Here is a 16,142-nt window from a genome sequence, read left to right on the forward strand (position 1 = left end):
AGACATCATAAATATAATCATTAAAAAATGTAGGGGTTCCATGCCGGTATGTACATGGCCTTTTGATTTCAAATAACAAAGTGAAACAAACTCACAGTTGACACTCGTCTCCTTTTATTCCCTTGGTGGTGCAGAAACATTTCCCTGTATTTGTGTTGCAGACAGACGCGTGGCCGTTGCACTTGCAAGCTGTTGAGCAGAGGGGGAAAAAGATGCAATGTTGAATGAAGCAAGAGAAACAGATTCGATAGCAATTAACTCCTTTAGTTGCCAAACTGAGATACGTCAACAATTAAAGTGCATATGAAAACCCATTTGGTACTCTTCGGTTTCTTTGTGATACAGAAGGCAGGCAAAAATAGAACCGTGTGTCAAAACGAAGGGAGTGCGGGCTCCAGGACTGATCTTTTCTGTGAAATCATGTTCAGGCTGTGCTTTTTAGCCTCAAAAATCTATTTAACTTCCACTCTTGTTGTTAGATAGCGCTAGGGATATCATAACTGGAAGGAAAAAGACAATATGTGGAATACTTTTGGGCTTGCTAACACATTTCAGTCAAACTCAAAAACTCTTGAGAGAAGACTATTTTTGCAAATAAAGCAGAGATTGTGGTGATTTTAGGGCTTTTTCTACAAATAAAGAGGTCTTTGAGAAAATAACATCACTATCAACAACAGAAGTGTATCTGCACTGTAAAATGGCTGGTGCTAAGCATGTGGTGTCCATACTCTAAGTGGTTTGGGGAGTGTGCCCCAATATATTTTAGAATAGCATAGACTGGACTTACAAGTTGAATGCCACTGAGTTGTGGCTGAAGCAAATCAGCACGCCCCTAGACTACATCAGGTTTGTGGCATGCCCAAAACAGACCCGCTCCTATACTCTGAGCCTCCTCGAGATACCAACCAAGGTATGACAGTGGGGACGTACCGCAGATTTGCTTCAAAAGCATGTTCCTGACTCAAATAAAAACACTAACATTGACATGCTTTGAGATCTTTATTCACAAAGAAGTAGAGGAGGTATATGCAAAAAAAAACCAACCCAAAACAACAAAAAACAACAAAACCAAGACAAGCAGTTGTCATGTTCACTACAACTAGAAGAATGGATATAACTTTTCCCAGAAAGTAGGTGCCTTTTAGAAGTTGTTTTATCAATGCTGCATTCATCTGGAGCTGTGCATGGGAGAGTGTACAATATAAGAAGGGGAAAAGAACACAAAGAGAAGATCCCTCATTTGTGGTTCCTGAGCTTGCTGGAAATCCCATGTTTTAAAGGCTGGTGCCTCCTCATTAAGACGACATATGCCTTCTCATTAAGAAGACACGTGCCGCTATATGTACAAGCAGATTCTTAGACACAAAGTCCCCATCCTGAATATCCTTGCCAACCCTGGACCTTATTTTATGAATCCTTTTGATGTCTTCTTCATATTGACATGTAATGGAAGCTATATTGTATCAGGGACACTTAATTGTGCTTCTCAGATGTGGATGAGTGGTTTCCTAGCAGCAACACGGAACAAAATATGAAGAAGCATAAAAGCCTATTGTGGGAACAAGTAGACTGAATGAAGATTTGACAAAATAATTGTATTCTGTGAAGCAAACACACTTCTCATTAGTGGTACTTTAAAAAAAAATAATTCTTAATACTATTGAGAATGTCTTGTACTTTCTTCCTTCTGCTTTGCAAAAGGTAAGCAAAGTGAAATTTGATCAATACCCAACGTTAGCATACATAAAAGTTAGGAGAAATTTCAAATGTCATGTTGTTTAGACACAGATCATAGTACCTTGAGCACTAACATTAGTGCTTCCTCACCCGGTTCTTTAGCCACATGCTTATCAAGAAGACTGAAACTCAAATATCTCTATTTAAAACAACACAGTCTATTTATTCATCCACTTTCCTATGAGCCCCACAACTGGAGATCATTCACTAAAGGACTGGAATATGCACAAAGAGAAATCTTCTCACGGCTTTTCAAACAGCTATTAAGTTTGGAAACAAACTATTGATAAAGTGTACTAGGCACCCTCGCTGCAGTCTAAAAATGATAACTTCCCTCCAGAACCCGATGCTAGAGCAGAAAGCCAAAATTACTGGAAATGGCTTTTTGACTGTGAAGCATGGTAACAGTCTGACGATGAACCACCTCACAGCAAATCTCCTTCCACCTTCTTCACAAACTATGGATCACAGACTGATTCAGAGATGGTCAAGGGGATTGTTGCTCCTCTTCCTGTAGTTGTGACGGGCCCAGCTTCCCAATGGCAACTGCATCGCCTGCTTGCCCAACACCATTTTTCCATGCCAAGTGTTTTAGTCACCCTCCAAGGCCCACTAGCAGCCCTGGGAAGGGGGAGCAGGCAGGACCACGGCACCAGCAGCTCATCGTGGGCCACCAGCAAACACTCCACCGAGGCGTTCCGAAGCGCTGCCGCAGAAGCAATCTGATTTCAGGCATAATAGTGCCTTCCGTTCTCTTGCAAATAACTTTCTTATCTACTGCTAGCATATTTTCATGTGAAACTTTAATCAGAAAATTCAAAAAATCCTGATTGCAGAGAAAGCACCTTGCAGCTATTTTTACATTTGATGTGCTGCAACTCCTGCCCTTCCCGATTAACACTTCTCTACGTTGGACACTTCCTAAAAGCAACCGCTGAGGAGTGATTTAGCTACCATTTAGTTATTATCTGCCCACCTCCGCAAACACCAATGCCTATGACGATATGCAAACAATTCTTCCAGAGAAATAACTGCTGTTTGTCAAAATTTTTTCCAACACAAGTGATATAGCAACCTTCACCTGCCCTGGTGGCACAGAGCAGCAGGAAAAGGCATCTTATCTCATCCACTCTTCCTATTCCTCCCTGGCTTTTGAATCCTATCGCTACCCCTTCCACCTCTGCATAGCGTTACCTGTCTGAAAGGCTTCTGCTATCCCAACAGCGCTGCTCAAACTCCTGATGGCTCGGCAGAACGGGAAATATCAAACACTAACACTTTTTCCAGCACTGAATATTTGCCATTATGAGGATATTTATGGTGCCCATGCTGCTTGGGCCACTGGGTTAATGCTGCAGATCTGCACGTCAAAGTTCAAGGACTTCACATTAGGCACTAAGTGTGCAAACGCACAGATGGTTGTGCATCAGGATGGAGTGCACCGACAACCATCTCCACCACGGATGCGACCGTAGGTTCTAAAAACAGAGTGGCACACATTACTGCACATAAATGCACAAAAAGAGTGGAACCACTACATCATTAACAGGAAAGGAAGGAGGGACCATGGCTCAGGGAAGGGAAAAAGTAGGAGTTGGTTCTGCTGCCCATCAGCCAATCCTTATCTGAAGAATTCCCCTCTGGAGATCTTTTCACCAAACAAAAATTACTCAAGGCCAGTAGTCGCTCTGGCTGCATCAGAGAGGATGATTTCCTCTCACTTTTCCTCTTCCGATCCACCTCGGCCTTTCTGCCCAGCTTCCTGCTTCCCTCATTCTCTTGCCTTCACAGTAAATAGCGTTAAATCACAGCAAATTAAAAACCTGGGCCCAAAGCACTTGAGAGCAAAGCACTTTTGACATGAGCTACTAGTTTCATCAGATAACTAATGAATATTGTTCCACAGTCTCTCAACACATTTTCTAATTTATTTTTCAGGCATCTGGATGACTTTAGTCTATCATTCATTATCTCAGCAACAAACTATTTTTGGACAATCCTCATGCTAAAGAGCGCAAAGTAACTTACTTTCAATTTCCACATGCATTGAAAAGCAACAAATATCGAAAGGCACGTTGTGATCCAATGATTAAAACCTGAATGCTCAGAGTAGAATTATGTATTTTCTCAGGCCAACTCAGTCTCAATTCATTCATTCCTGCACTTCAAATTACCTTCACACAAAATGAGTTTATGAATATCAGCGGTATTTAACCTCGCAGATAATGTTCTGAAATAAAAGTGTCAGAGACGCAACTTTTCCTTTGTAGCTGTGCCGTTGTGGTGTATGTTGTCATTTCATATCCCAGCTATTGCAAGACCCTTTTCTCTAAGGTCGCCTTGTCCCCATCTGTGATCTTTTCACCCCCTTCCTTGAATCTGTCCGCTGGGATGTTCTTCTTCATAGCCTCAAACATCACCAACTTGCTCTTGCTTCAGGAAACAGGATACTCATGCTCCAGCTACTGACTCTCATCTTCATCCAAAACGTCAATGTTACTTCCAGTAAACACGCTAAGTGAATTTCCAAGTATTTTCTACTGGATTGTCTCCACACTTGGAAGGAGCAACACAAAGTCTTCAATGTCCCCTCATTAATCACCTTCACTTATTTCTTCCAGGATGCCTACAAACCACCCACACTCACTTCATGGAAGTACTGATACTACTCTGACACCAAATAATGTTATTTCTGTTCTACTTTTTCCATCACTGTATCTAATTACATCACTCCACCTAACTATACTCCATTAAAGGTCTTCGGAGCAAGAAGCACCTTCCCTTACACCTGCATCATCACCTATCACAGCTGGATTCTGGTTTACAACTGGTCTCCTCTTGCTACAACACTACAAAATTCACAGTAATTCAGAATAATGTTGCAAGGTTCAAGAGTAAAACTCCAAATCTTATATGCTCATTTCTCAGTATTACGTGTATTGGTCCTTCAAGAAAGATGTTTATTTTTTTTTTCCCAGTTTGTTAACTGGATCTTGCACAACTGAAAAAAGTTCTTTGTGCCAAAGACTCCCAAAGCACTTGACAAACTTAAAAATCAATTTTTAACAGGGATCACCTAATCCTCAACTGAAATCCAGCCAGCTCCTCAGTGAAAAATGGCAAGCCTTTCATGAAGCAGACAATTATAACAATAAATGCACAACACATTAATCGAATGCAACAGAAGGTGGAATTTAGATAAGCAGAAATTTGCTCAAGACATTGGGATTAACACTGTTTCTTTTCAAAACACGATCATCTAACACTAAAATGCACATATTTTTTACTGTGGCCATTTAAAGTTTGCAAAGGAGGGTAAAAAATCATCTTCATCTTGTGCAATGAAAGTCAAAGAGTTTCATCAAGCAGTTTCTGTTTCTTTGATTTGAAGAAACAAGGATTGTGCCTTGCTTGCAGAAAAGAAAAAATCTATTATCAGGATATAATTTCAGTTAAGACAGCAGAGGAATGAGGGAAGAGAAAAAAACATTAAAGACTTCAGTGCTTTCATCAAAGAAACAGAAACTGCTTGATTTGAAGAAACAAGGATTGTGCCTTGCTTGCAGAAAAGAAAAAATGTATTATCAGGATATAATTTCAGTTAAGACAGCAGAGGAATGAGGGAAGAGAAAAAAACATTAAAGACTTCAGTGCAGGAAGGTTTAAGGTATCACTTACGTTGACATGTTCCTCCATTAGTAGGATCACCATAGTAGCCTGAGACACAAGTTTCACAGTGTTTGCCAGTTGTCAGATTTTCACACTTCTCACAGATGCTTTCATTTACACACTTACTGTGCCCATTACACTGGCAGGCTGAAGAAAACAGAAAAGGATGAGTATTTGTGCTCAAATACAGCGCGTCACATAGAGCCTCAGAAGTCTCTGTTCTGCAGAGGCTGAATGAACACCATTTCATGCACCTTCCAAAGAGGTTCTTGCAGTCTTGCTAGCGATACGTGAAGTCAAAAAGAGGTGTGTATTGAAAACCTGAAATTTAAAGCAATGCATGGAAAATTGAACTCCAAAACATTATGTGCACATTGGACAGACAGGGCTGGAAACAGCTGGTGGGATGGATTTACAAGGAGGAACGGGGAAGAAAGAGTTCAGCAGCAGTCCAAGTAATTTTATTCTACATGTTTGGTGTTAAAAACATTATTTCAGAATCACCCTGATCATTACTAACAGTTCAATCAACCTTCAAAGAAAGAATTGCCTTTCTTTCAAACAACCCTAAAACAAACAAACAAAAGCTAAAACCTCAATAAAGGTTTGTAGAGAAAGTAAGCATTTCACTCAAGTAATGCATAGATAAGTCTTCATGCAGCAAACCTCTGCTGCGCACCTGCAGATACTTGGACAACTCAAACTTGCATCTCAAAATGTGTTCTTTCTTGTTTGTCTTCCAAGCTCTTTTCCTCCCTCCATTCACAGAAGGGAACACAGACACCACTATAGTCTTAAAAAGTCTCTCCCCTTACATTTAATTGTTGCTACAGCTGAAATGTTTGAACAATTAAACATCGCTCATTTACCTGGACACTGAATAAAGGACCAATTATAGTTGTTTTCTGCCGGACACATGCTGACATTAAGGACAGGCTCCAAACTGTGTTTCCCTGTTGCAGATGGGGTTGGCATCTTGACGGGGCCTCTGTAGGAGCCTTCGATGCACCTCCCCTTACCGGTGTTGCTTGGATCGGTGCACCACCCGCAGCCCGGCTGCTCCAAACAGTGAGCACACGTGCAGTAGCCCGAACAGTTTTCGGCTATTAGGGGAAAAAAATAAAAATAAAAAACAACAAAACAAAACAAACATCAAATTGTGGAATAAATCACTGTCCCAAAGCACAGGTGACAACGAACGCAGGAACCCTTGTATGTCTTTTGTGACCTGAACTATTTATGTCATCAAATCTGTAAATATTTATTCTGATATTCACAGTAACGCACATATATATTCACTCCTATCAGGATATCTATTCTAGAATCTAAGATAACTATTAACAAAGGCTGCATTAATCAGTGAGTGAGTTATGAAACAACACAATACACACATAAGGTTTTCTAACCATTACACACCACCCACTAAAACTAGAGGTTAATGTTCCTACGTGCAAAGATCTCCAATTGATTTACAATGGACGAGACGATAAAATGAACCATCTGGAAGCAAGGGCTAAAAACCAGTTTACTTCTTTTGAGTCTCTTCTAACCACATGTTTTAATATCACACACTACTATTTTAAGTAATTATCTGAGTTAATAAACATCAAATACAAACACAGAATAAAATCTGTCTTCTTAGGACGCTCAGAGTGCCATACGCAGATCCCCTGGGTCCAGCAATCAACTGAATCAGGGAAAAACCATCGTCACTCTTTTAACGGTTCCTCTCTCAAATGGGGTTGTATTTCAGGGGTGATAAACTCTTTACATACAGAAAAGTTTTTCTGTTCCTTTCTCCATATCATCTTAAAAAAATATTTTGTAGATTTTCAAAGATGAGCAGCTTTTCTATCTTGATGTTTAAATTGACAATATTTGCCTTCAAAAAAGCCAGAAGTAGTAGAAAAACATTGTTTTCCATTATTTTCAGCCTACTCATCTCGTGCCTGATGCTTCCTCCAACTATATTCACCTCTGGCAACATAGGAAGTTCACACTCTCATCTCTGAACTCTCATGTTACCTGAAATTAATTTTCTCCATCTCTTATTTTGCAACACTTTTGAGTTACACAGGCTTTTTCTCATCATCTTCCAAAAGCTCCTGGAGCAACGGCAGAAACTCGAACTGCCCAACTTCCCTCCTGGGGAACATACGCACTCCTCTCCCTCTGCTACCCCGAGTGCCCTGGCTTTCCTGACTCCCCTGCCCACACTCAGCTCCTAAAGAATTCAACATAAATAAAAATAATTCCTAAAACTGTTCGACCACTTTTAAAATTTCTAGACTATTTCACCTCAGTTTGAAAACAAAAAGTAATATTCCAAAGCATCATAAATCTTTGGCAGTTTGCTCACATCTACCTAAAAGGGAGGAAAAAAAAAAAAAAAATCATTTATTTAAAGTAAGTTAGAAATTCCTACTGTGGGCTATATGTAGATATTTTAGAATAAAACACTCATGTAAACTCTAATTTGGATTTGATAAATATAATCTAATATTAAATTACATGGGTCCATATGTGAATAGAGAGATACAGAAGAGATCAATAAAGAAGTTAATCACATGAAATTATGTAACAATTAATTTGAAGGATAGGAATTCAAATAATGAAATGAGTACTTCTGCATTGGAAAAAAAAGTGGAGATTTCATCATCTCCCTTGAAAGCCTTCACTATCTGTCGTTTAGTTTAATTGATAGTTCCCGTAACCAGGCCCTAATTCTGTTTAACGCTTTACGTGACGCAGGACTAAACTCCTGGGGTCAGGTACTTGTTACCTTCGTCCAGGGGATTTTCAGTATAACTGATGGGCAGTTTGATGACTTTTGCTAGCAAATGTCAGCAAACACAAGACTCCAGCCCACCCGTCAAGACTCAGAAGCAATTACTCACGCGGACAACTGCTCATGGTGTACCACTCCATGCACTGTCCGTAGGGAAAAGAGGCCACGTAAGCGTTCGAGTCCACGCACTGTTTCATGTTGCTGCACCACATGCATTCGGAGCTGCCGCTCGTGCACTCCCCGCACATCGTCCGCAGGGCGCAGGGGGTCCGGCACTGCTTGGCACTGTGGTTAGCTGTGGGTGGGAGGACAAGAGTCAGCTTTCTTCCAGAAAGAAACAGATAACGAGCCCCGAGACAGAAAGACAGAAGATAAAAAAGCCCTGTCTATTATTCAGGCTGAAAAAAAAGTTCAATATCACAGACTTGAAACACTTAGTTTGTGGTGTGGTGTGGTTGAATGGAGCTGGAGATATCTTATACCACGGTGAATATGAGAAATGTAGCAAGTACTGCAAAATCATTTCTCTTATTATGTATCCTCCATGAGCGTTAATGCTTTTAAGATGGACAGAAAACAATTTAAATGGTGTTATGAATGTGGTCTTTATCTCTCTGCAAGTCTGTTGATGCATTCCTTAGCTATTCTCCCAATCGAAGCGTTGGGAAGAAAGCCTACATTTTATGTGAGCACACTGTGATGTGTTTTAAGTTATTTGATCAGTTCCGCACATAAAATGAGTATTGAAAGCAGAACTAATTCAGGAGCTTCTGCTGTGAGCCAATGCTTTATCATCTGTTTCAAGTGACTGTTCCCAGACCATAAAAAACAAGTTAAAGCTTAAACCAATTCAAAGTGCTGCAAACTTAAAATGTACAAAATTTTGAGTTCGGGTTCCACATTCATGATCTGCATCCTGCACTTCCACAAAGAATGATTTAAAGTGGTGTAGCTTACTTAGAAATTTTATGTAATCAGCCAACTTTCTTAAAACTTGAAGAGGCATTAATTGGTATTCAGAAATAATCAGCTATAATAGAGAGTTAACAGACCAAGTCATTCTAAAAGATACGCAGTTCCAACAAAGCTGGAAGACTTTTCCCAAAAGCAAATAGCTTCTTTTTCAAAGTTTTCATATCTCCAAAGTGTCTTGCCCAATTAATTTCAAACTTTGATAAAATCCTCCTCTGGCTACAGAGGGGAGTTCAATTCGAGAGTAGCTTTGTTTTATTTTGGGGGTGTTTTTTTTTTTTTTTTTTTTTTTTTTTTTTTTTTTTTTTTTTAAACGGGAGATTGCTCCATACCATAATTAACCTAAATGTCACATTCAGGTATGCAATTTAGAGAAAAATAATTAAACTATAATGTACTTCAAGCATTTTACAGTTAACAGCATAAACGTAGAGCTATTTTTAAAATCACCAATTCCTGCATGGAATACCTACACAAGACACTTTTTCAGAACTGCTTTTCTTTGGCAAAGTCACACTGCAGCAGGTAGTTTTGCTTGTAATGAATGGGATCCTCTTTATTCTCTAGGAAACATATTTATTAGTCAACCTGCTCCCCATGAGACACCCATGTCAGATATTGTTACCTGGCCTTTCACAGACACTGCCGTTGACTTCGTTGATACACGTTGCTGCCTTCAGTCCCTGCTGGAAAGGCTCGGCTAAATAACCACAAAATCCAGCATCGCTGGGTTCATCGGGGAGCCACTGGAGGAGGGTGTTGGTGAAGGGAGACATGTCTTCCCAGCACCAATACGACACGTTGATTTTCCTCAGTCCAACCCATGGAGTCAAAGTTTTGGGCTAGAAATAAAGGAAAATGCTAGATTTAATATTCAGCTTTATTACCTTAGGTATTAAAAGAAAATACACACCGCCATATAATGCTCATAACAACTTTGCCAGGTTAGGTGTCGCGAAAATATAATAAAGGAAATATTTGTTTCTCAGTGCTATCAGAATTAAATGCCATAGAGATAGAGAAATCCTCCAGGAAACACCAATTTTTTTTTATCCCCCCCGCCACCCCCCCACGTTTCTAAGTATCTAAAGTCGAGGAGAACAAGTCAAACATTCACACTGGCTGACTACGACATTAAGTGCAAATTGCTCTTTGTATGTTTGTGGCTCCTATAAATGGCTAGACACAGAAAAAAAATTTCTGGAGCTACAGGGTGACATGAGGAAGAAAACTAGCAGTCCCCTACACAACTGAAATGATACAACCTACCTACTCTACATTCTCACTAGGAGACTCTGCTGTGTAAGAGTGTGTATACATGGAGGGGTGGAGAGTGGAGAGACAGAGCAGGTCAAATCTAAATTAGTGTTGCTGGCAATAAAATTCTCAATATGAAGAAACCATAACACCACTATTTCTACTGGTAATTTACTTTTTGGTATGTTTTTATTTTGGGGAGAGGCATTTTAACTGTAGTAGTACAGTATGTTATTTTACTGTTAAACTCTTTTCTCCGTCAAAGTGCTTTGGTGGCACAGCTGTCCTAAAAAGGCTTTAGACCATACATCTTTCCTTACTGCTATATATAACCGTCACCTACTTCAAACTGATTTTTTGCACTCTTAAACCTTAGAGCTGCAACTTCTAACAGCAAAAGGGTTACACAGCACTATGTGCCAAGACCAACATGTTTCCTTTCTATTCCAAAACATCTACACACAGCTTGCTTGAAAAAGGAGTAACTGTAAAGTACAGCCTCCCCCAGCACAGCTAGCAGAAGTTCAAGTACCAGATACCCACTGGCTTTTTAGCAAAGGCATTTTCCCACATTACAAGCACTCGACACTAATATCCACTAAAAAGGGCTAATAGTCTCTTTAGATTTCTAAGGCTCACTCTTTAAAGGACACTGTAGATTAAAAAAAAAAAAACCTCATAAATTAACAATTTTTTTCTCCTCAGTGTAAGGGTTCAAGCACTATTAGAGAAGGGTTGCCATGTGTCTTTAGGAATTCATGCTACACTTAACTACTGGGATATCCAGAAACACCTGGAGCTGTTAGAACCACGTACTTTTACAATATCCCAGGCTTGATTTCCCCTCTCTACGAAAGATTTAACAAACAATCCTGCTTGAATTGCACCTTACCTTTTCCTGGCTAAATTGAATCCCCTCTAAAATCCTGTAATTGTTGAAATGCCACTCTAAAATTACAAAGGGAATCAAAGCAGGGAATGCTCTCATTTCAACAGGGGAATATTTCTTTTTAGTGTTGAAATATGTTTCCCTCTGAAAAGTAGCAATCCTACTGCCTCCAGTCTCATTTTTCCTATAAAAAAAAAAACCCAACTCTTCCTGATTGCCAACCCTGCTCACGGTGGCCTCTGAGACCCAAGAGGAGCTACTCTGATGTGCCACCAAGCCACAGCAGCTCTGCAGCCTAAACCAGGTTTCAGCAAAGCCACACAGCACCATTTTTTGTTAGGGCTTTAGCATCATCTACACAACCTGCCCTGAATACTTCCACGCTTCTGCCAGTGACTGGAAACAAAAACAAATATTTATTTTATTGATGCATGAAGAAGGACAGATTCCAATTCACTTCTCACTGGTTCTGACAGAAAAGCACCTGCCACTAAACCAAACATAAATAACTCCAAATAAGCCAAGCAGCTCTGCGGAGTAAGAAGCCAACATTTTAAACAGCTGCTTTTCTGAGTAGAATAAATAACTTTAAATGCTTTACATTAAACACCTCTGGTGCCCCAAAGGGACCTCTATTTATAAAATATTGTGTACAAGTCACGAGAGGACTCCCGCTGCAGTCGTGTATCCCACAAGAGAAATGCGCGTGTGATTTCATTATAGAAAGTGATACCTTTGAGGCACTGTGTATGTTTATATTTATCTTTCCCATTTACATTCTCTACAATTTCGGTTCAAAAGCACCCATAGGGTATGTCGAATTTCAAAAGAAAAATCAGTCCTTTTCAGTTGAGAGGCATGTCTATCCTGTACAGAGCATACAATACCACAGCAAGGACTTTTCCACAGTCAGAGTTTAATTACTCAGGGGACATAAAAGAGAAGCCACTCACCGAAGACTGCATCTTCTGCAGTTCCTTTAAAACAAATTCTACCTTCTTCTGGGTCGTGAGAGAAGCCAGCAAAGCACCGTTGGATCTGCAGGACAGTTTGGCATGATCATAGTTCTCCTTCGCGTTCGTAATTTTCAAGCAGGAGTTGCCAACCAAATGCCAGTTTGTTCCACAGATATTTTCTGGGGAGGGTGAAAAAAAAGTAAACCCAGAGATGCAAGTGACCTTCGTAACATTGAAAGTAGTGAAAGAACTCTTCCACCAAAATAAAACCTACAGCCCCATCCCAAACCAGCATGACTTATCGGCATGCTCAGAAGTATCCATATATAATAATACCAGAGGAAAAGGAAAGCTGTTCAGGGGAGGTGAAGTGCGACGTCGGCATTTAGTTATCTGCAGTAGGTAGTCAAAGCACTTACTACGTCGTCGAATAGTAAAGTCATTGTAGAAGAAAGAGCAAAGGAAAGCAAATGAGTATTTTGCTGATGGCTTAAAGCTACTTTTTCAACCACAGTTGTTAGGATATCTTTCGACAGAAGAAGGTTGTTGTGTTAAACCCATCCACAGCACCGAATTTCCAGGATTAATCCCTGTTTCATCTTGAGCACAGCCATACCCACTACTGAAGAACTTACACTTAGTGGTTAATTAGTTCCCTTACAAAAAAAAAAAAAAAAAAAAACAAAAAAACCCACAAAAACCAACTGATGGACATTTTTTGTGTGAATTTCTGCAGAGCTGATGTCTAGCTCCAACGTCTTGGTTTAGATTTATCTAACAGATTGAAAAGCTCTCAAATGTCAATTTTTCAGATGGGCTTTTTCCAGATATGATCAAGTCACCCTCTTTTTTACAACAAATTAAACAGACCAAGCTCTTTATCTATCTCGTTAAAAGACGTTTTTCTTGCTCTTGTGGCTCTTCTCCGAAGTCTCTTTATTTTTTCACTCTTCCAGACTAGCAAATGCCAGACCTGGACATGTCCAGACCTATCAGAGTTACTAGGGGAAGGCTTTCCATGCCCATTAAAAGGGCTTGTGCGTGTTGGGTTTTTTCCCCTTTCTCTATATTTTATTAACTGCAAATGTTAATCACTGAAGATGCTATATTTGTCTCCCAGTCACTAGGGGGGTGGGGGGAAGAAAATGTTACAAGGGGACTAATAATCAACTCCTATGAGCTCCTGCTGGAAACATTCTAATAAGAGAATTTTCCTTATACTCTTTAGGTGTTATTTGCCTAATTCGTCCAGTATGTGCCATTACGCTTTTGCACATTCTAGTTTCTAAAATTAAATAGCATGCATTATTAAATCTAATATCTTGCAGAAGCCTATTATATCAACAGTACTGCTTTTATCAAATGAAAAGAAGGAGATGAAATACAGCTTAATAATTACACAAATGATCACACTTCTCTTCAGACAATCGGGACTGAAAAATGTTCCATCAGACTTTCTGAATTTACTAGAAATAAAGTTTCATACCAAAGCTGGTACAATGAAACAACATTATTTAGTCAAGCTGAGCACTAAAAGATTACAGTTTTGGGGGTAAAAAACCAAAAGCAAACAAACAAAAAAATCCACAACTTTTGAACTGGGTGAATTTGGTTTTTTTTTTTTCTTACACAAGTACAACCAGTACCTACCTGGCAAAGCGATGCACTCCTGATTCCTAGGTTCCCACTGACAGTTTTGATCCATGGCACAGCTTTTACAACTTGTCTTTTTGTTACAGTAATAGGCAGGGTTATCCTTAGGACAATTGTCATATACAGTAATAGGAACCTAAAATAAATAGCACAGAGAGAGGCTTTTCCCATCCAACCAATGCCGGTTTATAACAGCCATGACTACCACACTAAACTTCACAGTTCAGACCTACAAAGCAACCTTTACATTCAAAAGCTGTGACACTGGACATAGCCTGTTCTGTGTATTCAAGATATTCCCCCAAGCCACCATCTGACACATTTTCCTTCCTAGGGCTTTTACAAAAGGGTTAGGGTTTTTTTTTTTCTAGGGAAGGCTCTATTGATAGCAAACCCAAATGGCTATGTGCCTTACAGAATAATCACACCATTGTGAAACCTCTACCTCTTCCCCTGTCCATAGCCATCCTCCTAACTTAAGTGGAGAGTCCCATGAAAAAACGTGAAAAAAATTCAAGCACGTTAGCAGTTTAGAGCTAGACATGCACTGGAAATAACGAAACAAGAGGGGTCGTAATACTGACAGATGAAGGCATCTGGACATTTGATATTTCAAAGGCTAAATTTAAACTACAGAAGTATTAGAGAGACTTTACCTGTTCCTCTGTGCAGTTGTTATGTATTGAGATACACTGGTCAGTGCACCATTGACAGTTGTTTGTATTTGCTGTACAGCTATAGCAGTCTGTAATCTGATCACATTTTTCATTGTCTACAACTATTAAAGAAAAAAACCTGCATGACCAAAAACAGGCATTTCCTGACAGAGCTCTAAGAACTTGATTATATATAGCAAAAGATATAACCAAACAGTAGTGCCTGTAGATTTTCTGTTATTGACTACTTAGTAAATCAGATACTTTCATGTGATTGAACTGATAGAAAATTGCATTAATTTGCAGCATCAATCATTTTTAGTCCCCAGGGAGCTGTAAAACACACCACCAGAAAATGCACCAAGACATGGAAGCGCATGAACTAAGATCGGGCATGCATGTTCAGTCAATGCCCATGCAAATGATGCCAGAGGACATTTCACAAGGACAGAGAACATCTCCCACCACAGGCCCATTTTGCTGCAAGTCTGGCTTTCGATTATGTGGAGCATTTTCATGCAAAGCTTGAACTTTCCACTTCATCTTTCCAATTGCCTATTGCCTGTGTTTTGTGAAAATTTATTGTACATTGAAAGCCCATCAAAGCAATGTCCCTTTACATCAATTTCTATTAAATAATTAAACGCTGCCATCTATTACAGAATCAAGGTTCGTGTAATTCAATTCAGAGCAATGAATGCATCAGGATAAAGTGTTGAAAAGTTGTTTAAAAACTATCATAAGGGGGAACACAGGAATCAAACCTTAAAACATTCTTTTTGTACATGCCCCTATCCAAACAATACTGGAGAAGGAATAAGAAAGTAACTTTTCTTAAAACACTATTTCTGTTGTCTCTTTTGAAGACCATAGGATAACGCCACAGGACCCAGGTCCCCTTCCCTTGCCCTGTGGTGCTCGTCAGCGAATTGCTGGCTCTCACCAGGTCAGCTCTTGGAGCAAACATCTACAGAGCAATGGTCCAGGCCTGATTCCTGACTGATGATGTCTGTTTAGGATAGGAAAGTAAGTACAAGCAGTACGGTAGGAGAAAAATCTAATGAGCAAGTAGCTTCAGGAGGAGTCAGGGATGGAAACATCTCCATGTCACCACAGCCACTAGGTCAGAGGAAGGTCTCCCAGGGCACGTATGGAAGCACAACTACAGCCCCCCATCTTAAATTTGATCTGGTAACAGCACACAACTACCACAAAACAGAATTTGGAAAAGAAAATGACTCTACACACCTTTTGGAAAGGGAAATGGAAAGAATGTGACACATACCTGGCTTGGGAGGACAGTCTTCAAAGACTTTTTGCTGTTGCTCTACCGTCGCCATTTCCCAGGGGACGCAGCGAGGAGGGGTGGGAGCCCACACGCATCTGACGCCAGGACCTGCTCGCAAGCAGGCCGTTTCGTTATCAAAAGCTTCACATCTCTCGGGTGCGTACTTCAGTATGTCACTCAGGAGGAGGCTGTTGAAGCCTCCAAATACATACATGGTGCTAGACAAAATGGAAGCAAAGAGATAAAAACTTGCACCTGTGTTTACAGGCCATACACT

At 39.9% G+C, this 16,142-nt stretch overlaps 1 protein-coding gene across 1 annotated transcript in view; it reads right to left on the reverse strand.

Annotated features, from left to right (window-relative positions):
* ATRN (attractin) overlaps positions 1–16,094 on the reverse strand; it is a gene marked incomplete at its 5' end in the record, with an annotated part of 84,024 nt that extends 67,930 nt beyond the window's left edge. The window contains 10 exons of the mRNA XM_009701482.1: positions 96–189; positions 5,416–5,553; positions 6,276–6,509; positions 8,304–8,489; positions 9,792–10,008; positions 10,453–10,464; positions 12,266–12,447; positions 13,919–14,057; positions 14,578–14,699; positions 15,863–16,094. Of these exons, the coding sequence (XP_009699784.1) occupies positions 96–189; positions 5,416–5,553; positions 6,276–6,509; positions 8,304–8,489; positions 9,792–10,008; positions 10,453–10,464; positions 12,266–12,447; positions 13,919–14,057; positions 14,578–14,699; positions 15,863–16,094 (1,556 nt within the window). The remainder of the gene's footprint in view (positions 1–95; positions 190–5,415; positions 5,554–6,275; positions 6,510–8,303; positions 8,490–9,791; positions 10,009–10,452; positions 10,465–12,265; positions 12,448–13,918; positions 14,058–14,577; positions 14,700–15,862) is intronic.
* Positions 16,095–16,142: the final 48 nt, after the last annotated feature.

Source organism: Cariama cristata, unplaced genomic scaffold, assembly GCF_000690535.1.
Source record: "Cariama cristata isolate BGI_N322 unplaced genomic scaffold, ASM69053v1 scaffold10895, whole genome shotgun sequence".
Lineage (NCBI taxonomy): Eukaryota > Metazoa > Chordata > Aves > Cariamiformes > Cariamidae > Cariama > Cariama cristata.